At 35.6% G+C, this 27,605-nt stretch overlaps 1 protein-coding gene across 1 annotated transcript in view; it reads right to left on the reverse strand.

Annotated features, from left to right (window-relative positions):
- Nucleotides 1-26,189, reverse strand: part of LOC149561998 (uncharacterized) — a 151,301-nt gene extending 125,112 nt beyond the window's left edge. The window contains exons 1-2 of the mRNA XM_089825534.1: nucleotides 25,668-26,189; nucleotides 25,244-25,343 (exon numbers count right to left, since the gene is read on the reverse strand). Coding sequence (XP_089681660.1) covers nucleotides 25,244-25,343; nucleotides 25,668-25,871 — 304 coding nt within the window. The 5' untranslated portion in view covers nucleotides 25,872-26,189. The remainder of the gene's footprint in view (nucleotides 1-25,243; nucleotides 25,344-25,667) is intronic.
- Nucleotides 26,190-27,605: the final 1,416 nt, after the last annotated feature.

Below are 27,605 nucleotides of genomic sequence, written 5' to 3' on the forward strand. Positions count from 1 at the left end.
TGTTTACAGATTCTTGGAGCATTTGTGGAGAACTTCTATTCTTCTCATCTCATTCTTTGCATTTCCATATTAGCTTAGATCCATCTGCAAGTAGTCTAATTCCTTTTGCAATAGCTTAGATCGCCTATTTCAATTAGTATGGCTTGGTAACATTATCATATAATTAGCATAGTTGCATTATGCATTTCATTCTAGCTTAGATCATTTCTTCCATTGCATTTTTGAGAATCTCTTTGACATTTGCACTCTTGCTCTTGTCTAAGGAATCTCCCCTTGCATGGTTTACTAGCAAGGGTTGTGTCTCTAATGCTCAATTGAGAGCTTCTCATATGCACAAGCACACACCTTTGCACTCTATGGATAGGGAGCTCTAAGCCGCCATTCAAGCATTTCAATCTGTGGGATACCTTGGATAGAAGGGTTTAGAGGAGTGCACAAAGTTAGAGTACAATTTGTAATACTAAATCTGCTGCAGCACCTAATCACCATGTTTTGAGGATAAGCTAATCTAAGAGGGAAAAACCTAGTTCTTCTCCATAAGCACCCACAATCTTGCAAATAACAAGTGCTTCATGAAGTTTGTAATCATATTAGTAGTACTATATTGCCCAATAGAGTTCGCATTAATTATGAAGAACTTTTCACTCTGGAACTCCAAAGGTAGTCAAGGTAGATGAACCCAAATAGGAAACAAGTATATTTCCTTTAAAGGGTTGAAACCAAGAGACCACTTTTGAAGACTAAGACCATTCAATCCCATAAACTAGGGGCCACCAAGAGCTATCCTAAAGAAATCTATATCTAAAGAAAGAAATGGGGAAAAAATCCATTCAGCAATAGCAAAAACTTGAACAATGCCTCTAAGATTCCAATTTTAAAGGATCTATTTTCTAGCAACATCAATATTGGGATGATTACCACAAAATCTTATAATTAGCAAACTCCTCAGCCAAGAACTTGACTTAGCCTACAGAGAATTAGGAACATCTATTTGAAGCTATACATCATCAAATACCCTAAGAAAACCTCCCTTGCCAAAACTCTTAGAAACATGAGGGAAAGAATTAATAGTATCAGGAACATCAAAACTCCTATCTGTCTCACCATTCTCTACAGAAGAAATGACATCCACACCATAGTCCTCCAACTCATAGACACCTTTTGAATCCCTAAGGACAATAGCAAGAGGAGCAACACTGCCAACCTTCTAAAACACCCAATCATACTCTAGAGAATAGTCAACAACTACACTCTCACAAAGAACCTCTGAACTAATAGGTCCAACAACAAGCGAGGATAAAGATAGAATCGTCCTTAATAGCCTTAACCTAAAACCTTGCTCCACAAAAGGAGGAGAAGTCTTAAACAGATCCATAGAAATGTGTTCCAACTTGGACGGAAAAATACTATAAAGTGAAGAGAAATCCTTGTTGAATAGGCCAAATAACTAAGAGGTGAGGTGAATCAGTTATTCCAAAACACTTTTGACAAACTTTATTGAACCAGTACAAACATAAACTATTCAAATAATTAAGACTGATAAAACTTGTGAGAGAGAGGACAATAAATACAATAACACCAGATATAACATGCAAACCCAAGATGGGAAAAACCACTGAAAAATTAATTCTCATGGAAGTAAACACCGGTTATGGTGATTTCTACAAATGGCTTGCTGCTGGTTTTCTCACTACTAGTAAATTCACTGTCGAGGCTAATTACCTTGATGCAAAAGATTTATTACAAAAACATGTCTTCATAGACAAAGTATGAACTGATATAATTGCATCTGCATGTGCATGAAACAATTCCAGCTAGTAGCACAACAACCAATGATAGAAGAAGATCTGATTACAGATCCTTCGCTAGTACATTCCAACCTTCTCCAAAACTGAATGTAGTGCTTCTTACTGATTTCACAATAACCCTTTGCACATCTTATTTCCCCATACAAACTTAACCACCAGTTATTCACCTGCAGAATTATACTCACATTATACCACCTTCAACATCCACTCTCCTCATGCCATCGGATAAATAATAATCTCTCTCTCTCTCTCTCTCTCTCTCTCTCTCTCCAATACATATTTGGACTAGCCACAAAACATGTTCACTTAAGATACAAATGATATCACAATAGTTTAACATGAGGACCTAAAGATGGGTCAAACATAAGATAAGCATGTTTTTGAGCACAATTACCAAAAGATAAATGTATTCTGGAACCAACAAAACATCACAACCAACTTGAGCTACAAAAATTCTTAGCCAACTGATGGATATAGCTTGTCCAAAATCTGAATATGACTGTTAAACCAAAAAGCATCTGATATACTGCATGAATACCCAAGTAGCAAGGATATGAAAGAACTCTGAAACATAGCAGTAAAAAATATCCATCCAAAACTTCATACTCTACGAACACTGAAAATCATAGATACCAAAAGGATACATTTCAATACCCAGAGCAAGGGCATCCATCATGATAATCCATTATCAAACCAAACTGCACCAAGCATAACCACCAAACAACCAATCTGTATAGACATTTAATCAATACAAGTATTTTGACATCAATGACAAAAATGCTAGCATCTTCTCAATACTCTTAAAAATCCTATTCTCGGGCCCAAAAAAGGATCACCAACATTTACCAACAGCTTAGATTGCCCAAAAAAAACTCTTCTTCAAAAAGTCGTCCAAAAGGATATCTAGGAGTTCATCCTCATTGTTTGAAGCATCCAGAGGACCCATCGTACCAACTCCATCTCAAGAAAAGTAAACCCCACCAAAAGGAGAAGAAAAAAATAAACTTTCATATCTGATCAATTGAAAGTCTCAACACCAACCCCGTCAATAGCATCGTCGCAATAATGGCCACCAACATGCCTAGCAATACTTTAAACCTTAGTTACCTAGGTTCGCTAGTTTGGCCCGAGAACCCTGCCTAGGTTTGAACTAGTTCAAAATACTAGTCTGGTTCGGCCTAGGTTCAAGAAGGGTTTGATTTTCCTTAGGCTGGTTCGAACCCGCAGACCAAGAATTTGAACCCGAGTGAATTTCAGCTACCTAGATCAAATTTGGCGCGAACCTGGGCGAATTGGCACTGACAGAGACTTTGCAAGTGATTTTTATAAAAAAAATCATATTTTTCGAGTTCTGGTTGCCCTAAAAAGTGAATGTAAGTAGGTTATTTTGGCTTCTAACATCATTTATGGTGTACAAATAGGTGATTTTGTGAGGAAATAGGTGATTGAGAAAAAGTAAGTTTGTGCAAGGTGGAGTTGGAAGACTGGATTGTTAACTATATTGAAGTGTTTTTGTCTCATTGCTACATCTTTGCAAGCTTACAATGACAGGAAGAGGTAAGTTCTTATTCTGTTTTTCTTTTGTTTAATGTTTTGTTTAAGCTTTTTTCTTTTTACTTTTTCAAATATCTTTAATTTCCAATAAGATCTAGCTATTATATTTCTTAAAGGCTAAAATTATATTCTCAATAACAATATGTCAATATGTACACAATTTCTTATTATAGGAAAAGGGGCTTCAAATGGATCTACATCTTCCTTAGTAGGCAATGCCAATATCCCACAAAGGATAGAACCCCCATATGATTCTCCTTTGTGAAAGTATGTGGATATTATACAACCTCTTCCAGGAGGCTTCTGTTAGAAATGTCGACGTTGTGATGTAGAAAGAAACAGTTCATATTATTGTGAGGTGGGTCATTTGTGTGGATACCTTGGTAAAGAAGTGAAGAAATGTCCTAGAAAAAAAAATGCACCTATGCCAAACTCAATAGTATTAAAATATATGAAAAAGCATGAGCGAGCTGAAGAGAGAGATGAACTTAGACAAAATGCCATCGATAGCAATAAAAAAAAAGAAAAAAGCAAAAGGAATGAAATCCACCCTAGATGTTGTTATAGAAAATCACCCTTTCTAAACTACCTCAGCTGCCCCTGAATCTCAAAATGAAATACCCATTCGACACAAAAGAAAGGGACCACTTGAAACTGCATTTCAAAATCAAAGTAGGAAAATTGCTAACATTGATGCAGCAAGATGCTTGTATGCAAATGGCTGTCTTTTAATCTTGTTCGCTCTCCATATTCCAAGCAGATGTTGCGAAGTGCTAATAAAGCACCTGCAGGGTATTCAAGTCTCAATTTTGAGAGAGTATGAACCACCTTGTTGGATGACGAGGTCAAGTTGATTGATGAGTAATTGAAGCCCATCAAGGATTCCTAGATTGAAACAGGGTAACAGTTGTTTCAGATGGGTGGAAAGATGCTAGAAATTGTCCATTAATCAATGTTTTGGCGGTATCCCCTTAAGGGACAATGTTTTTGAAAGTAATGGATTGTGAGGGGCAAGTAAAAGATGGGTCATTTATTGCTAATATCCTAATTGAGGCCATTGACCAAGTGGCTGCAAGAAACGTTGTCCAAGTCATAATAGACAATGCAAAAAATTGTAGAGCTACTGGTTTGTTGGTTGAAGAGAGATATCAACATATTTTTTGGACACCTTGTGCAGTTCATTCATTCAATCTTATGCTACAAAAGATTGGGAAGAGTATTCAGTGGATCAAGGAGGTGTGCAGAAGCTGAGGACATCCAGATGTTCATCATAAACCACCATATGACTGAAGGGATATTCAAAATGTTCTCACGTTTGGAGTTGCTCAAGCTAAGTAAACGTGAACTCAAGTTAGTTTTTTAAAAAAATAGTATCTTACAATTTCTGATTTTATGATTATGTAATGATGTGTATTCTTTTATCAAGTATGTATCTAACAATTTGTATTTTTTTTGCTCTATTTTATGTTATAGGTTGTTGTAATGTTCCCCATCTTTTAGACCCTCAATGGAGTTCTTAGCTTTCATTCTCTGAAGGCTAAGTGGAGCAATAAGGAGAAATAAATTAAATTAAAGTCAATAAATAAATAAATGTAAAGGTGAATTTATATTTAATTAATTTAATTTTCTAGAAGCACAACTAATTATTGTATTGGAAAGGGGAAGCTTCTAGAGAGTACAATTAAATAATATTTTATTTCCTTCTAGAAGGGGGAAGGAAAAGAATAAATAGAGGCAAGAGCTTTATTGTTAGGCATCTGATTATTGTCAATTGCATTTGATATAAACTTGGGAGAGGAAACTAAGGGTTTTTGATTTCAGTTAGCCATTGGAGAGCATTAATTCTTCAGTGTTGCAACTATTTGAGGTGGTGAAATATTCATTGAATTTGGCATTCAGGAGAGCTTCATTCTGGAGTTCTATTTGTGTTTAAATTGGAGAATACATTTATTGCTGGCTGCTACAGTACACGTGAACAATGTCGCACTACAATAGCCACGCTACAGTATTTATGCTTGATTCTGATTGCAACTTTCATCTCCATCCTTGGGCATCACTATTATCAGGTTCCTCTTGCAACTATTAGTAGTTAGCATTGTAATCTTAGGCATATAATTTTGCTGTTTTAAGTGATAACTTAGAATCAAAATTGGCATTGTTGTAATCATTATCATAAGCAGATTTGTCTTGGCAAATTCATAGCAACATTGTACATGAGCATGAATTCAATAAAGGAAATATATGTTGCATACCATTTGTTTGATGAAATGTCCATCTAATAGCATATATGATCAGCATAATAGTTGTATGTCAATTGTTTGTTAAAATGTTAGTTGGCTGTAGGTATGCATTCCATATCTAGTTTCCATGTATATGCATTGAAAATACTAAAAAGAATTGTACTTGCATGTTAGCTCATTGTAAGAGGTATTGTAATATCATTTCCGAACATTCTGAATTTCTTAGCATCATTCAAACTATATCAAACAATCTGAAACACAAAAAAATCAGAAAAGAGAAATGTAGCATACAAGTGCTTGATAATATTCCTTGAGCTAAAATCAGTCAGTTTGGGCAAGGAATATTACATTGGTACAGAGCTTGCTTGCAAAGTGTTTGATGAAATGTCAAACGACTGAATTAGAGAAGAATTTGGTATTTGTCGTAAGTTATAACCGGTTGGGGTTATTACAATGGTATCAGAGCTTGCTTGCAAAATGTTTGACGAAATGACAAACAACTGAATTAGAGAAGAATTTGATGTTTGATGAAGTTATAACCAGTTGGGGTTATTACAGTTGTTGAGACACGTTTTGCATCAAATGTAATCATCTTTGGATGACTTATGCAAGTAAAAGAGGCACTTACCAATATGGTAATCAAAGACAATTGGGCTATATGGAGGCAAAGCAACACTGAGAGGGCAACCAAAATAAGGAAGAGGATATTGGATGAAAGTTGAGGGGAATGTGTGGAATATCTCATAAATCTCACTGCATCCATTATGATCATGCTCAAGTACATAGACATGGATAGGCCTTACCTTGGAGAGATCTATGATGGCATAGACTCAATGCTTAAGAAGATCAAGCAAATTGTAAATGAAAAGGAACAAGATCCTCAAGAGACCACCTTCAAACAATTGCAAGCAATTGTTATAAAAAGATGGAACAAAATGACCACTCCTCTACATTTGCTTGCCTATGCATTGACACCCAAATACTATAGCACCCAGTATACTAATCTACCAGGAGGGCTACCACCCTATAGAGACATAGAAGTGTCTGATGGATACAAGGCAGCATTTGAAAGACTCTTTCCTGATGATGAAAGGCGAGATTTGATTACGAATGAGTTCATATAGCTTGTGGATACAAAAAACTTAAGTAATGATGCTCTTTGTCATCAGTTTAGGAAGGATGCTCATAGTAGGTAGTACCTCCATGGCCAAAGATTCCAAACGTTGCAGCCCCTTGCAATCAAAATTATATCACAAGTAAGTTTAATTTTTTTATAAAGTGTTACTAGTTTCCTTTGTCTAAAAAAGTTGCTATTAGTTTCCTTTGTCTTCATAAATTGCTAAAAATTCTAAGATTTAAGATAAATGATTTAAATTTTATTTTAATTGTTTACATGTCATGTCTTCATAATTGCTAGCTCATCCGCTTCAGAGAGAAATTGGAGCACATATTCTTTAATCCATTCAGTGAAGCATAATAGGTTGCGATCAAAAAGAGCGAAGAACTTGGTGTTTGTGCATTACAACTTGTGTCTCCTCTCGCACAAGACTAAAAAATGCAAAGAGGTGGGATGTAAATGCAAAGTTGGCGGACTTGGATGCAAGAGGCTTACAATTGAAGACTTTGAAGATTTTGATGCCCATATTATTGTTGTTGGTACTAATCCCATCGGCCTTAGCTATATTGCTGAGTCAACTAATGCGGAAGGACTACAAGAAGAAGAAGGAAAAAAAAAAAAAAAGATGATGATGATGAAGATGAATATTAAGATTTTATACATAATGATTAGTTGACGCTTGAACTTAAAACAATGATCATTAATTGAAATATATGATGGTATGATCTTGATTCATGATGCTATAATTACAACTTACATGTTTAAAGTTTATGTCTATGGTGTTTTTGTTGTTTAAATAATTAACTAAGATTAAATCATATGATTTTATGATACTCTATGCTTTTAGGCTTCATAAATATGTATATATAAATAAATATATTTTATAATTTTTACATGTTTTTGTACAAACGAACCCAAACAAACCCAAAACCCTTTCCAAAATTTTGCCAAACCAGTAACTAAGCTTTAAACATCATTGTCATTATCAAGAACTGAATCTATGTCCATAGCCACCTTCCCCGAAAAAAAGCAAGCCCTCATAACCCTCACATAAATGCTTATAGAGGATGCCCTCACTACCTTTGTAGCACTCGAGTATCTCACCCTTAAGAGTATCGTAGTTGCTTTTTGGAGTTTTTGTATGACAGTTTATGGAGGTCTTTGTGCAAGTTGTACTAATGCCTTATTTTTTTGTTTGTACCTCTTGAATAAGTCGTGCCTATTAGAAGTTGCAACCATCATTAAAGTTGAAGGGTTTATGTTGATGTTCCTTATTTCCTTTATTTTATTTTGCTGGGCTATACAATTTTAACGAAGTTCTGTGAACAGGCGGGCTATCCAATGCCAAGAAAGGGTGAGTTAGTTCCCAAAGGAAGCATTGCCATTTTCATTACTTTTTGGTTTATTTTGATGGTGTCTAGAATCATAGCTTCAATCCTACAACTTTGACATTAAGCTTTTGAGTTTCCATCAAATTTTGGTGAGTTTTTATGACCTTTGCACTTGCTGGTCTAGCTGTACAACTGTGATTGTGTTGTTTATGACTGGTTTATAATATCAGATTGGTGAGTAAAAGATTTCAAGGTGTTGGGTATGTGTAAAAGGGGGTTGCAATGCATGTTTCATTTGGGTGGTGTCAATATGCTTCTGGGCTGTAATTTGGCATGTTAACAGTGTGTTCCAAACCTGTTTAAGCAGTGCTATCAGAAAAACAAAGTGACATCAGATCTGCGATCGGCATCTTGCACCATCTATTTGAGGTAATACTCAGTTGGATCAATGAACTATTTGTTGTCAGAATGATATCCTAAGTTCTTTGAGCTATTGTTTGAACAATATTATGTCTGATCAGAAAAATAAATTAGTTATTACAGCAGTTTGACGCCATTCTCTGTTGCAGTTTGACATAACGATTGGCGATGAAGGTTGTGTAGTTTCCAAGGCTTCAATTGGGCTTAGCGATAGGAGCTCTGCCCTTCATCCTACCTTGTATCCCAATAGAGGGCGTATGAGGAGCATTTCCCTCAAACTCCACGAGGGATGCTCGCTCTTGACCTCAATGGGGATCCTATGTCCAAACCTCCAAAAAAGGTGTTGTCCCCCAATCCCACTAATGGCATTTCCTCCAAAACCCACTAGGGGAATCAACACTTGACCCCACTAGGGATGTTGTCCCCAAACCCCAAGAGGGATGCTGCCTAGGGGTTCCAACCCATTGTGGATTCCACTCCCAAATCTCCAATTATTGGGATGACTTGTCAAATAAGAAAATTGATAAAGATAAGGGGGTGATAAGGAATCATGATATAACTCTTGATTATGCTAACTTAGATGTTATTATTCACCAACTTGCTGAAAAAATAAATCTTTAGATAAAGCATCTTCTACATATGGCATGGCTAGCATGACTGGTGCAAGTGTATTTGTAAGCCATTTACGGCTTAAAATCATCTTTTGGTCCATGATTATATTAAACTCTAATTTTGATTTTAATTTGATAGAAAACAGTAATGCAAATTTAGTAATGTGTGCTTTTGAAGACTATTTTTAGAAATTTATTTATTTTAAAGTGTTTGGTAAAATTGTCAAGTCATTGCCAAGTTTTTGCTGAGTCGTGGAATTTTAAATTTTTTGGGCCTATTGAGTTGAAGTTTATAAACCATGAATATGATACACAAATTTTCATTGTATTGGAATGATACGAAATCAACTTTAGTGTACTATCTTTACTGTTTATCACTTTCTTGAATCAAAATGAGGCAACCAACCATAGCCCTTTCATCAATAGAAGCGAAGTATGAAGCAGCTGGAAATGTCGCATGTGGAGTTTAGAGAAAATGCTTGTTTCCTAAACTTGAAGCCACTTAAATTAGGTGGTTTGATTTTGATCTAACAATACTAATGTCACTTTCACTTCATAATACGAAAAGCCGTTAGAGCTTGTAATGTCCCCTTTTTGGGACATTAGCAGTCAATTAAATAATTAAGTTTTAAGTTAGACAGGGACACACCGAGGACATGGGGACACCATTCCGGCATCTCCAATAGCACCACCAGTCAATTGTCGTTCTAGCAGAGACAAGGGAAGTCACTTGAGGAGAGACGGGGATTGGAACAAGTCCCCTTACCCCTCCACAAGACAGTTGGGTGTCCCCTATCTAACCAAAAAAACCATAGTTCGTAAAAAAAAAAAATATTCTATTGGGCATACTGAAGATCATATCATGTTGCTCAATGTAATCATCTTTATGATGAGATACTCAAACTTTTGGTATCTATCACTATTATTATTTAATATTTATTTAATAGAAGTTAGAACTCTTCCATTTGCTCATTCGAGTATTTAAAATTTTAATATTTATTGTTCAATGTTCAATGTTCAATGTTATACTTTCATGTTCAGTGTTCAATGCAATGTTCATGTATTTAAATTTTAGTAAATTAGTATTTTACATCTTTATGTTTTATATTGTTATTACATATTTTCATAACTTTTTAACTATGACATGTATAGTATATACAACCCAGCCCACCCTCCCCCCCACCCCACCCGTTACCCGCCGCCGTCCCCAAATTGAGGCCCCTTTGTCCCCCTTGCTCGGAAACCTTTCCCCCCATCCCACATCCCCCATAACAGTGTAACTATGGGATTTCTTGGTGGATTGGATAGAGACCCAATTCATTTCTTTGATGGATTTACGATGGAGTTCACAGTTGGGAAAATTTGTAAAGTTCCATCTGAAGACAAACCTGCAGTAATAGAGATATTTCATATATGTAAGGAAAATAAAGTTGTAAGGGTTTATCTATTTTGATGACACTATTCATATCTCGTATGATTTTCAGTAAAATCTATCAAATGAATAAGAAATGATTTTGTTTTAAAATGTTTGTACAAATTCTTGTGGAACATTTGGGTAAAATTTGGGGTGAATATCCATAGGAGGTATTTCAATGGTATCAAAGTTGGATCTCCTGCTAACCTGTGAGATTTTATGAGCAACATATCTGCAGTTTGGTTGCCAAAATGGACTTTAAAAAAAAGGTTTATTCAGATAAGTTATTTCTAATTTGAATAGTTTTATTTTCAAACAAATTTTAGAGTATCGGATTTGAGCTGCCTATGTGTTTGTGACTGTGTGTTTGTTTATGGGAAGAGTGAAAAGGTATATTGATGGCCCGTCTTTGAGAGATGAAATATATATAAAGGAAGCTTATTATTCTAGGTGATACTTCGAAATTCAAAAAAGCTAAAAATTTAATATTTTACAAGTCACCATGACTCTAATCGGGAAGTTTGTGCTAAACATACTCATTTCATTTCAGCATAGAAGATTAAAAATAAAATTTCCTTAAGTCGAAGGAATTAATAATATTGGAGCGGCTTGTTTATTCTTGACGGACGAAACTCTTCATATTCCAAACACATGAAAAATTTGCAACAAGCCCACTGTTGTAGGATTATTTCCAAGAGATGAAAAATTGAAGCATGGTGACTTTTATATTCTTTTGAGGTTATGTGTAAATATAAGAACTATGAATGAAATCTTTGAAAAAATAAATTGTTTATAGACATTATTTCTATAGAACCATGTGCAACATGAGAGTAATGAATTTATTTCCTTTTTTGAAATGCAAGATTAATGCTTTGGTTAAATACCAATTCGTGAATTGAGCCAACACTCTAAAAGAGAAAATCAAAGCATCATGAGAAACTTTCGGTATTCCAATTTTGGCGAGTCGAATCTAACAATATTTTTCTATAGTGATATTGACGTTGGAACAACTTCTCCTAATTTCCCACATGAGGGTGTTAGAAATTTGCTTAGAAATCAGATAAACAGAAATAAAGAATAACCAAAATAGAGGCAAGAGACATAGAAATATCGTGGGAAAACCCTTCTAGAATGAAGGGAAAAACCCAGCCAACAACAAAAGATCATTTTATTGATAATAAATTCGAGTTTACAATATCCTTTGTTTGATGCAATATATATAAAAAGTGGAGAGACTCTTCACATTTCAACTGAATGTTTCTTGAATTTCCAAAACACAACTCTTTATATTTCTATGCCATAACACATGTAGTAAAACATGCTTTAATATTTAATTTTACAATTTATCATAAATGTTCTTTTCAGCTTAAGGTGACCATAAAAGTATTAACGCCCAAAGATAAAGATCTCTAATGCAGCTACAAATTCCAACACTCCCTCCTAGCAAGGGAGAGATCTTTAACTGAATAGTCACACAAGGCTGCAACCAAAAATATCGATGATAAAATCTAATCACATAGATCCTATAAAATTCATGGTATTCCTCAACATGGAAACCGTGCAAAAAACACAACCAACTTTCATTACAATTCTCTCATGACACTAAAAGAGCAATTTACTCATGGAATCACTCAATACGATAGACCCGAAACAATTACTCATAATCATGGAATCACTCGACATAAAAACCTGCAAAAATCACATTCAACTTTTTATCATGGACTCACACAACGTGATATTGTCATGGAATCTCTCAACATGAAAAGTTAGTAAGGTTTACAACCAACATTTTATCACGGACTCTCTAAGTGTGATACAGTCATGGATTCCCTCAACATGACTTCCAGCTCCCATCACGAAATCTCTCAACGTGATGATATCATGAACTCTCTCTACATGATGCTCACTATGAATCTCTCATAAGAGAAAGAGTTATCAGCTTGACCTTATAACTATCATGAATAAGAACTTGTAATTAACAAGAAAAGAAATCACAACTAAAACCCTTTTCCAACAAGAGTCTTAAATTATACAATACCAAGTATGTATAAGATTGACAGGGATTCCATAAATACTCCCTCTTAACAATGATCATCACAACAAGATAGTTGATGAAGCCTCCCTCTGAAGCTAAAACATCTCCCTCTTAAGTAAAAAAATATCCACATCCCATTACTTCTTATTGCTTCCTGGAACCAAGAGAGATAAGATAAACTTATCAAAAAATATATATTAATTCCAATTACATAAATTCATGAACTATACAAAACAGAATGCTTATCTCTAAACCAAAGTCCAACTATTGTGACCATCTTTGCTAGAAATATCGATGTTGAATTTTTCCTCCTTCCATTATAATGCTTCGTATGCATAAGAAACAATTTTGTCAACAAGAACCTCCATATCTGCAGGCTAATCTCTAACGGTTGTCACAGCCTCAGAAAGAGTAACTATGCTTCCCCATATAGAATGAAAATCTAGACTCCTAACTGTCCATCATATCCACTATAGTGCAAGACCATTAAGGTTGCATTTGGATTTTGTCTTCCAAGAAGTTAGATACAGAGCTTAAGATTTTATTGGAAAAAGATTTAGAAATATGATCCAACGGAAAGACTAGGCTATTCCGGTCACCCAAAGATTACACAATTGAAATCTAAGGTGACCCCACACTTCTCATAAAATTTTGAGCTTCATCTACTAAGATTCCTATCAATCTAGAAATCTATCCCAACTTACATAGATCGAAGGATAACACCAATATATATTTTCAAACTCTTCTCATCCAAAATATCGCCAAACTCTTCTCATCCTACATTTTATAGGAGACTTGTGACAAAATATGAAAAGACACATACAATTGAATCTATATAAACTATGATGATTCATAGAGACTGCTCAAAGGTCACACATGATCAAACAAAATAGTATATAAAAAAAATCACAAACTAAAATGAGATACACATAAAAATAAAACTCTTTTAAAGAACACAAAACTGTTGCAAATGATCTAGAAGAATTCTCATCACAATAGAGAATTTTATCATCACACATCCCATCTCTAATACCATGTTAGAAATTTTCCCAGAAATCAAATAAATAGAGATAATGAATAATCATAATAAAGGCAAGAGGCACACAAAAATACCCTGGGAAAACCCTTCTAGAATGAAGGGAAAAACCCAGCCACACAACAAAAGATCATTTTATTAATAATAAATTCAGGTGTACAATATCCTTCACTTGAGGCAATATATATAACAAGTGGGGAGGCTCTCCACATTATTATCGAATGTCTCCTAAATTTCCAAAACATGACTCTTCGTATTTCCATGCCTTAACGCATGTATTAAAACACGTCTTAATATTTAATATTACAATTTATCATAAATGACCTTTTCAGCTAGAAGTGACCATAATGTAATGCTCCCGTGATAAAAATGAATATTTTAATCAAACCTTTGTTAATGGGCCAATTGATTTAGTATATCTCGGACCCATTTATATTTAATTGTTTCCTTAGGTAGGGTCGTCAACTATCTTTGTAAACCGTCAGGAATTTTCTGTGAAGGGTATTTAAGCACAACATGTAGGTAGTAGTAGGATGTGATTTGGGATATTTCTTTGTATTGCGAATTCCTATTGAAGTTCAGTATTGTTCGCCATTTCGGAAGTGAAAGATCTTCCCTACTTGGCTATTCCGGTTTCGGAGGGATTCATCCCTCACACTATTCCGTTTTTGCATTACTTGCTTGAATCTGGCAAATCCACGCACCATCTTTGTTACAGATATATATATATCACAGGAATTGGATTGAACCATTTGCACTGGCATTACTTGAGGCATTTGGCAAATATATGTTCTAGCATCTAGCTTGTAACTCATTTTGCACCCACCGTACAAACCCTGCAAATCCCGTGGCTTAGTAGCACATACCATACGGCTGCCCCTCCTCTTACCATATAGCCATACTATATGGTAGTCAACTCCATCCCCCACACCGTACAACTTCCATATCACAGTACGGATTTCCCAGAAAGCATTGATCCACCGTATTTGCTCCTACCATATAGTATCCTAACTCGCCGTGTAGCTTCCCCATCAGGTCCTACGGCCTCTTCCACTTGCTCCCCTCAATTGACATTTTTCTATAGACGAGAAATATTGGTACAAAGAAGGCATAAGGGAAAAAGGAACATTACAGTGGTATCAAAGACAGTTATTCTGCCAGCCTGTGGAAGTGAAAGCAAGTTTATACCCAAAGGAGAAAGCAAAATAACCTTGTTGGTAAAATGGAAGATCCTCAGGATCCTATGGGAGCTCAACAGAAACTAAATGTAGATCAACGAAACCCAAAGGCTTATGCAGGAAACACTACAAAAATTGGTTGAGGGAAAGACAATAGGAGAACAAAATGGGCATAGCGACGACTCTGTTATGGAAAGAAAAAACTTTCAACCCTCTCAATCTCAACCCTCGATACCCATCTTCCTTCCAAGGACGGAAGCACCTCACAAAGAAAAAGAGCCCACATTTTGGGAAATGCAAGAAAAATGTCGAGAAGATTGGAGGAACGCGAATATGGAAGGTGATATATCTTACAGAGACTACGTTGATCTAAGAATGAGATATTCAGGTGAGGGATATCGTGGTTATTTTAATGATGATCTCAGGAGAAAAATCAGAAGAGTATACTTATCACCATTTTATGGATCTAGAGCCATCACTGCACAGGCATGGGTTTTGAAGGCAAACACCTATTTTCAACTCAATCCGATGCCCGAAGAGGAAGCAATCAAGTTCCCAACACTCCATCTAGAAGGAGTGGCACAAGAGTGGTGGCACCATGGATTGGTCACTCTCAGCCACGACCAAGTAACCTCTTATGTCGAATTCACTGAGAGACTCATTGACCGTTTTGATGGGAAGGATCCTGAACTAAACTTCAAAGATCTAGCTCAGCTAAACCAAACAAGTACGGTGGACAATTACATCACTGAGTTCCAAAGGTTGTCAGTCCTAGTTACAGAGATCTCTAAAAGACATCGAATTGTGTTATTCCTGGATGGGCTGAGAGAGCCTTTAAGAGGCTAGATCAAAGGGTTCAACCCGTGCGCACTCAATGAAGCTATTAAGAATGTGCATGACATGGCCACATCTTCCTCCAAAACTCACGTAGCTACGCCAACACTGTCCCCACAAGAAGACAAAGACAAGGAGCCAATTCAGAAAAAACCTTTGTTGGATGAGGACTCTCAGCAAGAGCTTCGAAGAACAAAACTCTGCTTCACATGCCAGGAACCATGGGAACTAGGTCATCTCTGCCTTGGGAAGGGAAAGATTCATTACATTGAGGTGTTTCTTGATGACGACAAAGGACAAGTACCTACAGTCATAGTTGGAAAACTCACTGAGCACTCGCTGAGTTTTTTAGCTCCGCGAGTTTTCCCCGAAAAAACTTGCAGATTCCAAGTACTCGGTTGGGGCCAAAAAATCATCAATTAATCACCAAGTAATTGTTAAGTACTCGCGGTGACAATAACCGATGCACTGTGACAGCAATATAGGGCAAATAGTCCATTTTCTTCCTATGCCAGTTGCATTTGTGCACTCTAGAGGCTTGAGGTGTGGAGAGAGGAAGGTTTGGAGGCATTCTTAGGTGATTGCAAGTGATTCAAGGCAGATTTGAGTAGATTTGTAGAGGATGTGAAAAAAAAATGTATTTTTTAAATTTAATTTCAGCGGTTTATTTAGGTTCCCTAGTTTTCTCGAGTTTTTTTAAAAATCACCGAGTTTTTCCCGATTAAACTTTCGGGGGGCTTGGCAAATTTTTAGCTTTAGTGTGTTTTCCAACTATGCCTGTAGTGATTAGTGAAGAAAGTAACCAACAGGAGAGAATACAAAAAGGGGGGTCCATTGCTACCCTCACTATAATGGCTTGAAGTAGCATCTTCAAGGTTCGTGGCACACTTCACGGGAAACAAGTCACAGTCATGATTGATAGTGGCGTCACACTCAATTTCATCAATTCATCTTTGATCACTAGTAAGGGCTTGCATGCAATAGAGCATGGGGGATTTGAAGTTAAGGTTGTTGGGGGAACCTTGTTACCCTATACTCATGTGATCCCTCGACTAAAACTTTCCATGGGAAACTATATCTTGACAAATGATTTCTTGGTCATAGATTTGGTTGATACTTATATCATATTGGGCATCTAGTGGATGGAGACCCTTGACCAGTACACCCAAAGTTTCAAGATGATGGACTTTTCATTCGAGACGGATGGCAAGAAGGTGTTGCTAAGAAGAATGTCCAATAGAGGATCAAGGGAAGTCACAATCAAGAAGATGGAGGCCATTTTTAAACATGATATGATCCCAGATGCTGCAAGTAAAAACATGACAGTCAACACTTTATCCCATTCCTTGGATAATTGGCGGGCCCATCTATTGGTCAAGTACTCCAAGAACACTTTTGCATGTCAGTTGATGGATGGCTATATACATGATGAAAGATACCAAGTTATTGATGATATCATTTACTACGGCGACAAGATCTACTTGGTACTGACTCAAAGCTGATTATAGAAGGTTTCCGAGAATTGGATTTGCATTTGCTTGAGGACAAGCAAATTTTGGGACAGAAGGACTGTAATATTCCCATGATAAAATGAATATTTAATCAAACCTTTGTTAATGGGCCAACTGATTTAGTATATCTTGGACCCATTCATACTTAATTGTTTCCTTAGGTAGGGTCGTCGGCTATCTTTGTAAACTGTCAGGAAGTTTCTTTGAAGGGTATTTAAGCACAGCATGTAGGTAGTAGTAGGATACAATTTGGATTATTTCTTTGTATTGTGAATTCCTGTTGGAGTTTAGTATTGTTCACCATTTGGAAGTGAAAGATCTTCCCTACTTGGCTATTCCAATTTCAGTGGGATTCATCCCTCACCCTATTGCATTTCTACATTACTTGCTCGAATCTGGCAAATCCATGCACCATCTCTATTACAGATTCATATATATATATATGTATATATGTATATGTATATGTATATGTATATATATATATATATATATATGTATATATATACATATATATATATACATATACATATATATATACATATACATATATATATATATATGTATATATATATGTATATCTCACTGGAATTGGATTGAACCATTTGCACTGGCATTAATTGAGGTATTTGGCGAATATATGTTTTGGCATCTAGCTTGTAACTCATTCTGCACCCACCGTATGGACACTGCAAATCCCGTGGCTTAACAACAAATACCGTACATCTTAGACATCTCCACAACCGTACGGCTGCCCGTACTCTTACTATACAGCCATACCATATGGTAGTCAACTCCACCCCCCACACCATACAGCTTCCATATCACCGTACGGACTTCCCAGAAAGCATTGATCCACCATATTTGCCCCTATCGTACGGTATCCTAACTACCCGTGTGGCTTCCCCATCAAGTTGTATGGCCTCTTCCACTTGCTCCCCTCAATTGACATTTTGCAAGAAATACTTGTACAAAGAAGGCATAGGGGAAACAGGAACATTACACATAATGGTATTAACACCCAAAGATAAAGATCCCTATCACAGCTACAAGCTCCAACAAAGGGCATTTAGTGTTGATTACTTTGGGTGCGATAAATAGGTGATGTGAAGAATAGTAGACCATTTGGTATTGTCTGGTACCAAGCATTTCATTTATAGATAATTTTGAACCTACCTCTAGATTCGTGGACTACCATCTTTATTGAACTAACTCAATAATAGCAAAATTCGTAGTTGATGTGTAGGGCTATTTCATCTAGCAATGTTAACTTGCTAACTGGAGTTTCCTCAGTAAAGTGTGCAGAGTGTAGACTTAATGAAGTGGTGAATTAAAAAGGGTCTTGATTTGTTGCTAATTACCCTTTCCAAATCAATTTGGGATCTTTGTGTGAGGCATTTACTTAAGTCTGAGAAGCTTCTGTTCCAAGAGTGGATTCGTTTTCATTGACTCAAAGAAATTGACTGGTAGGAATGAAAAACTTGTTCTTGTTGTGTTTCGAAGGGTCGATTGGAGTTGCTTGTGTTCCTTTGTCATTTCTTGTGAAGCCAACCATACATATATGAATAATTTTATTCTACATACTGTACTTGGTTTTGAGGTTTTATGTGTAGAGGTAGTATTAAACAGGACATCAAATTAATATGTCATTGAAGGTCTGAAGCATAGTTCCAAGAATCACGGCAATTCATGCGATTCACACGATTCAACGATTCGATTCAAGCCAAACGATTATTTCTGAATTGGTGAATTGAATCAGCGATAAAGGGTTTATGAAATAAGTTGCTCACTAAATTTCAAGGGTATTTTAAATTTTCCGTTTCGTGGGCGATTCAATTCTGATTCATGGTCGATTCACGATTTGATTCGGCCTTGCCGATTCTAATTCTTGTTACTTTGGTCTGAAGACTTTTGTGTTGATGAATGGAGTAACCATAATGGGACATTCAATACTATCACGATTATTTTAAACTACATTAATAGAGGAATTGAGTTTGCACAACACCAATTACAGGCAGGTAGCATTCATAGGCATTTATTGGGATTCAAGCTAACCAGCATAATGCACACACTGAAGTTGTTTTGGAAGGTTCAAAGACATGGCGCAAACCTAAGATTGATGTATTAAGACAAACTATTGTCGGACATTGTATTTGAATATTGATTGTCTTATTATTTGCTGGCAATGGTTCTCCATCAACAAAGGTTTAGAAGTCACTTATCCCATTTGTTGGAAGGGTAATTCTGAGTTTTACAAGGTTGATTCCATGCATATGATGTTGTTATATAATTTGAGACCATGTGATATAAAGATGCAGACCACTAAAAATGTTGAAAGCATTCTCTGTGTTTAAAATTAAGCACATACAGCAAGATTATGTTCCATGTGGCTGTTGAAGTTGTACATTGCTGTAACAGGTCTAAAATTCAATCAACATCTTTGTATTTTTGTAGCACAAAATTAAAATATTGAAATTCACTATTTAGTCATCATATATTTATAAGTTTTCATACAAATAATTGTTAAATGTCAACTATCCAAAACAAACACACTCAGAAATAAACAAGACAACTTGCATTTCAAGTGTTTTAAAAAATATTCATACGGCTAAATTTGAAAGTTTAGAGAAGTATACAGGAAACTCATTGATCAGCTTGCAAACAAATTGTTTGACAAATTTATAGCATGTGGAAAGGTAAAAAATTTAGTGGCAAACAACAGTAGCATCTTATAATGGAAGGGTGCATCAGCTTTTGTGAAATTCACAAACATTATCTCAGAAAACAAAATAAAGATAATGTCAGATCAGAAAAGTGATCTTTTCTCAAAATAATTCAATGATACATTCAATGGTAATTAGCTAAGGGACTTGCAAAAGGAAAAGTAAGTAGGGAATCGACTCTATCTAATTGGATTACAATTGGAGTCCGTGAAATTTTCCAATGTTGTTCCCTCTAAGTTAAGGAATTAGACTCGAATTTGTCCAAAGTAGATTAGTTAGATTGGAAGCTTCTGAGTTGGGCTTAGCACCCCTCAATGCTCACTTTGGTCCAGCACAAGTTTTAGAACATCCTTATGAAGAAGTGACTTGCAGCAGCTTCTTGTCACATTAGATCATAAGAATAACAACTCCTATAGCACCATATAATGATGACATACTGAAGAAGGTCCTACAGCTGATTGTGGAGAGTCTACATGGGTTACATGATGTCAAAGCCCTACTCTTGGTAAGAGGGCTCAGATTTTAGAAATTATTGCAAGAGTCGGATCATTTGCCATATGTTGGATCTCAAATGTGATAAACTAATTCTTCAAATACTTCAATGCTCGTCAACTGAAATTGGGAAGCATCAGCCGAACAATATGAAGGCTTGTATGCAAACTATTATATCCTAAACCTAAGATGAGCATGATGATATTGCGAGCAGTTGATATTAGGCTTCTTGGCCATTTGGAAAAGGAGCATAATATCTCACCCATAGTTGGTAAACTCATCAAAACCAAAAACTCACCAAGGTTTGAAACAAAAAAGGGAAAAACTTCCTCAGTTCCTGGCAAAATACTCGAGAAATTAAAAAATTGCTAAAATTTAATATAATTTTATTTTTTTTGCAAAATTCAACAAGCAGATGTATCCAAGGAGTCAATAAATGAGAACACAAGAAAGAAGCCAAGTCTAGATATATTTAAATGTAAAGTGGGTACAAAATCGCATTCTCATGAGGAAAGTTGATGGTTGGAAGCAAAATAGTAAATAGTTTTTGTAAAACTAAAAGTAAATAAATACACCATTACAGTAACATCTTCCTCTTTCCATCTCTAGTAAAAACTAAGTGAAAGGCAGAACAAGAGGATCTAGTCCTAGAAGCCAGCAATGGGCGTGACTATGCCTCCTCGTTCAGTATGTCTGAGTCAGTCTGTGGCTCGTCCTCCATCTTGGATAGCTCTGCCTCTAGCTTCTTCTCACGCTATCAATGACTCCTCATTTGAGTCATCCTCCTCAATCTCATCCAGTGTGAAACCAAATCCATCCCCCTCCTTCATAACCTGCCTCTCCAAATCATTGTCGCCATCCTCTTCAAAGACCACCTCAAATTCTGCCACAAATCTGCTTCAAATCAATGGAAGTTAGTTTGCAAGTGTTTGAAAGACTTTTTTCCCCCTCTCAACAAAATACAAGTGAAGAAATGAGAAATAAAATTCATTTGGACCATTTTTTTCCCTTTAAGAATTGTCATAAAAAATGTAGCTGAGTTTTTGGACAAAACTTGGTGAGTACTTGACAAGTTTTTGCCAAAAACTCAGTGAATATTTGGCGCAAGTAAAAGTCGTAAAAACTCACCAAGGCCACTCGTCAAGTGCTTTGTGAGTAGTCCATTTATGGTGTCACCTATCACTTGTGAGTTCTCAAAAAAGATTCACTGAGAACAAGATTGAAGGGTTCAAGAAATAAATGATTGAAGATGAATTAATCCCAATGGGCTTACAAATTGCAGTGTCTTCCAAAACAAGTAAGAGCCAAATGAGAAGAAAGAAGATTTCTTTCACATGTTAAGAGACTTGAACACCTAATCACAATTGTGGGGTTAGTAAGGAAGATAAGTCAGTCAAAGGAATTTGGACCAGCAATGAAGAAGATAGGAATTCCACACCTCTGTCCCAACAAAATAACACAATACTTGGGAGGAGATGGATTCAGTTGTCACGAGTATGGGACATACAAATCTCTATATTGGTGACTTGGAAGTTATGATTGGAAAACATGTTGAGGAGAATGGTCTTCCTTAAGGAGAGAACATGTTGGAGTCCCGTGATGTTTCCAATAAGGTGCATGAGTCTTCACATAGTGTGAAATTGCTTGGAAACAATGACATAAGAGCAGCCTTAACTTGTATGCAGATCAATCAAAGAAGGATTTTGAGGCCTATGACAACATTAACAAAACCCTTGAAAGGTACAATGAATCATATATTCTTTATAGCAACAACTTGCTTATGCATGGTAGTGTTTTGGCTGATAAAAATAATAAATTGGATGATACCAAATTTGGTGAGAGTAAATGTCATTGAGAATACCCATTTGGAAAAATCTGAAATGGATAAAATCAACACGTTAGAAGGTATACCTTATGAATCTCAAATTATTGCAATAGATAGTGATTTCTCCATTGACCAAGGATTTGTCCGAGCTTGTGAATCCAAAATATAACGGGATTCAATGCTTAGGGGGCTAATTGTTGGACCATTCAGAAAATGGATCTCAAGATGGTGGTGTTGAGAAACACACTTTGAAGAATCAATTGAAGGTTGCTAGTGATATGCTTGTTGCTGACTGAGTACATTATGATGATACTCACAAGATCATTGAAGACCTCTACAGGAAGGCTCAAATTGAAAGAAGACAAAAGAGCATGGGCTATGATATTTTTTTTGCAAACTTGCAGATGGTTAAAGTGGCTCTCAAACCAATGAAATCTTATTATTTGTGTCTACTTTCAGATAAGGATCATATCTTAAGGATTGTTGAAGTACACACTGATAAATTGAAGGACTAGGGGGTGAGGTCAATAAGCTCATCACGGAGCCTAGTGACACGCATGAGATATTGGAGAATACATAGATGGCTCTTCAAGGACCAAAAAAATCAGATTGTGGTCACTAATCATTTCAAGGAGCAGGGAAAACCGAGGAAGGACTGAGTCTTTCAAGGAAGTGATTAAGAAACTTGACAGCATAGTATAGACTTATGATTTAGACTACTGTCCCAAAAGATCAAGTAATAAAATTTTGGACCAGCTAGATCTTGGGTATGAATTGAAAATTAAGGATAATATTCAGTTGACAAATTTTTATTCGAGGTACATACTGATTGAATATTAGATTAGTCACTCTTCAAATTGGATAAGGAAGTTTTTCCAACTCCAGTGATGAGAATGCAATTGGTTGAAGGATATACACCCAGGTGCAGTTTTTAGTGATAAGTTTTGGTCACAAGATTGGAATAGTCGATCAATTTCTAGAGTTATTAATGCTGCCCACTTTCCAATCAGCTTAAACAAGTTCAAACTCTGATCTACATATGAGTTGGATATTTCTTCGGTTTAGCAGATGAGTAGTTCATACTTGTCACTGGATGGTAGATATGATTGATCATAGGATTTGGATTTTCAGCTACTTCCATACTCGTGTCTCCTGTATATTCAAAGAATATTCCAGATTGTTTACTATTGTACTAGTTCCTTTGCAGAGTTCATGTGCACTTGTAGACTTCAGTACAGTTAGGTGTGGGACATCCTTTGAAAATAATTCGATTGATATTTATTTCCACTTGGGGGAATTTGAGTTACTGCACTCACTTCAAAGCAATATTAAGCATTCTTTCATATGATGATGGGTTGATCACACTGAATTGGGATTGTTGGGATAGTTGCATTTGGAGGTTATCTATCAATGTCATGTTTTTAGTTGACCACAGAGGCAATACTTGTTTAGTTGATCTCAGGGCTTGTTATGGTAACATCTATGCTATCAGATCCTTGTCTCGGACTTCACGAGGGGAGATACTAAGATTTTTACTTTTCGGTTGAATGGATTATTCTTTTTATTATCCAAGATTGTGATTGGCGGGAAGTTCACTAGTGTGGGCTTTCTTGAATCACCTTGGGAGGATATATTCCACGGTATTCATTACAGCTTTCTTAGAGCTTTCAGACCTATGGGAGTGATTCTAGTTTAGAACAGCAGCTTAGGATGGGTGGAAATGATTTGTAATGTGCCTATATTGGACGTTTTGCATTTCCATGGGAAATGATTTGGAAATGGGAGTTGTTTGATGTTGATAGCTCCTTGAAATACTACTTTCTCTTCATATTTTATAGTTGTAATAGCGTGATGATTTGGGATCCTAGCGAAGGTATGTTTGGTACATTACTTCAATAGGATTTTGATAAGTGGCTTCACAACTCCAGGTATGGTGATATTTATATCAGAATAGTGCAAAAGAATGGCAGAGCAACAATTGAGTTTTCAAATTATATCAAATTAAATAACAACTTAGTTTAACTATTTAACAAAGTATTAAAATGACTTAAATGGAGCTTAATGGATAATCAATAAAGTCATTTTATTATTATTTACCTAATTTCAAATTTAAAGAGGGAGATAATAAAGGGACAAAGAAAAGAAATACCTAGAGACAGAGAAAGGGGAAACAAAGAGTCACTGGGATGTGCTATTAAAAACCATTGAGAGGCTCATTCTCAAGATGCTTTCTTTATTATTTTCTCTTGGAGATTTTGGAAGCTTCTAGCTTTTGATTTTGAAACCTGAGGATAAACACCTTCAGGATCTCACGGTGAAACACAATTCTTTTGTTTTGTGGACTTGCGACAGAGTTCACAAGTTAAGTTTCATCTGAAGACAATCTTGCATGTATAGAGGTTTTTCATATTTGTTTGGAAAATAATATTGTAATCATGTATTTATTTTGATGGCAATATTCATATCTATATTTCAATCCCATATTATATTATATTCAATATAATCTGTTTGACAAATAAAAATCAGTTTTCTTGTAAATGTTTGTATAAATTAGGTAAAATCTGAGCCAAACATCCATGGGGAAACTTCAGAGTTGGACATGCTTCCAAAGATGTATTGCTACTAATTTGACACAACCAGTCTTTGGCCCAATGTAGCCCCAGTGCTCTCATTGAAGTCTACCATACTTGTTTACCCTACATACCTTCTCTAGAGAAAATTGTATGGTATGTAATTGGAAAAGCAATGTGGTACACTATATCTATTTGTGTAATTTCAAAAGATAATGTCAGTGTTGTACTTGCTTGCTCTCCCAAACAAATAGATGTCTTTAAAAAGTCCGCTTAAACTGAAAATAGAAATTTTAGAAGAATTGTTCAAAGTGTAAGTTTTGATTGCGATATTGTTATAGGATTCAACTGTGTGCTTCTGAGTCAAACTCATTGACCCATGTTTTACTAGTAGTGGTTCACAAGAACCCATCTTTCGTGATAATAAATGGAACATATAGAACTCATTGCATCTAGGTAATATTAATGGCTCTCATATTAGGAACCTGAACAAAAAGAAGAAAGTAACAGTCAAAATGGCTTTCATCTAGGATTGAAAGATTATTACCATGAATCCCAACCTCTGCAGATCGGCCAGAGGCAGTCTTCCAACCAGCAACAAGACCACCAGATTGTTTACCAGCTTCTAGAAGTGTCACGTCAAATCCCTGCACACAAGGTAATAAAAACGACTAACTTTGGACAGCATCCCCAAAATTTATTCACTTATGGAATTATGTTTATGCAACAATGAAGATACTCAATAAGATCTGTGATTACCAAACAACTTGCAAAAGCCACTTCTTTTATGTGTTTGAAAATGCAGGGACGTATATGGTGAATGAAAATTGTATACTTAAAAATTTGAATAGCATCAACACCGTGGCTAAAAAATGCCCACACAATTGCGTGTATTAGCAGCTGAAAATATTGATAAATGTGTAATATAAATTCAATTGAAAGAAGAAAATGTAGGAATTCAGTTTGGAAACCTGTTTGGATAAATGGTGTGCTGCTCCAACACCAGCCCACCCCCCACCAACCACCACTACTTTTTTCTTCTTCTTACCATCTGCATCTGCCTCTGCCTGGCATCTGGGTGTCTGCAATCTATGATTGAAATTGCCCCTGTGAAATTTGAGATTATGACACAATGCTGTTGGCCTGAAAGAGGCACTGGAGACTAATGCCAGCATGCTCTTCTTCTTTCTTGCTTTCAAACACTAAAAATTCAAGCTTGAATAAAGAGCAGTTTCAATTTATGGAAACTTTCATATTCCAATCATTCCATATGCTTATGTAAAACATCTTCAAATGTTCTCGTAGTTCGAGAGGTAAACTTTTGTCATTACCGGCGGACAACAATTGCAGAGAGATAGATACGTCTGTGTGGCTCATTATTTATAGCTAAGTAGTTCTTTTCCTCCTTTTTTCCCAGCCATATCCATTCTTCAAATCATCTCCAACCTGATATCAGCCAAACAACTAGCGATTGCAAAATAAGGTGCAATAGTCACGCGGATAGAAAGATATGTGACTAATATATTGAAGGCCAACGGAAATTGTCAAGTAGATTAATGCTGGTTATTATAATACATTTGTATGTTTTTTTTCTTAAAAATCTAAAGAGGATTACAAAATAATGTCTTCACATTGTTGGGTGGAGCACAAGTGAGATTGTTATTTAACAAGAGCATATTTGTGAGCAACGTCTATACAGCCACGAAAATGCACTTTCATACGAAGGAGAGGACTTAGTCAATTTTTTAAAAAGTTAGAAAAAGCAATGTAAAGGAAGTGCATTTTCGTGGCTATATAGCCACGGGCAAAGAGTTGTAGACCTTGATTTATAAGACAAATAATTATTGTAATCAAGTTCCCTACCTTTCCCTTATTAGTATGTTTGGATTGTTTTATATTTTGGAATGTAGATAGAAGGGAAACAATGGATAATGAGTAGTTTTACTATGTTCAACAATAATATATGGTACATAATAGTTAAAGAATGTGTGCATACCAAAACAAGTAAATATGTAAAATCTAAGTGAAAAATATGGATACATATCAAATTCAAAAATATTTAATATGGATAAATAATAATAAAGATGCATTTCATAATAATAATATGGATACATTTCGCCTTATGTTCTCAAATTATGTTTTCATCCTGATGATGGATCACAAAGTGAGATTCGAAATATTGATGCTAAAAAACTTCACAAGATCAAATTTAGAAGTGCTTGCAAATAATAATTAAGAGACTGACTCGCATGATTCAAAAAGCGTAATGTGTAACACAGCTAATTAAAATTCAAAAAAGGTTTGAAGTTATTAATGAAATACTAATCATTAGAAGGTTGAAAATTAAACTCCATATTTTGGATGATATCAATTTTGATAATTATATTATAATATATAAATTAATTTTATATAATTAATATATAAATTTTAGAATCTTCACAAATGCATATAGAATAATATCAAACCACAAAATGAATATAGAAATAAATTATGTATATAACTTACATATTGTTGGTAAACAGATTTGTCACTATAGAAATGGCCCAATGGAGTATATGTTACAAAACTGTTCACAACAGTTGGATAGACCCTTATAATGCATCCTTCCTCTGCGTTTAGAGGGGCAGCTCCCTCGTATGATATAATTTTAAAGTTTTCCAAATAAAGATAAAATCCAAATTTAAAATATCAAAAGAAAGCCATTGATGACGAATGCACCACATGATCTCAAAGCTTTCTTGGACTAACTTTGAACCGCAAATAACAACAATCAAGATCTACGCTTGAGAACTATTACTAGCACAATGCTAATCCAAAGATTCATAAACATCTACACAATACCATGAGAATGCTCATTGCAATGAGAATCAACATTTATAACAATTTAGATTCAGAAGAAGAGAACTCAA

The sequence above is a fragment of the Cupressus sempervirens genome, chromosome 4, assembly GCF_028749045.1.
Source record: "Cupressus sempervirens isolate cs-2001-9-10 chromosome 4, ASM2874904v1, whole genome shotgun sequence".
Lineage (NCBI taxonomy): Eukaryota > Viridiplantae > Streptophyta > Pinopsida > Cupressales > Cupressaceae > Cupressus > Cupressus sempervirens.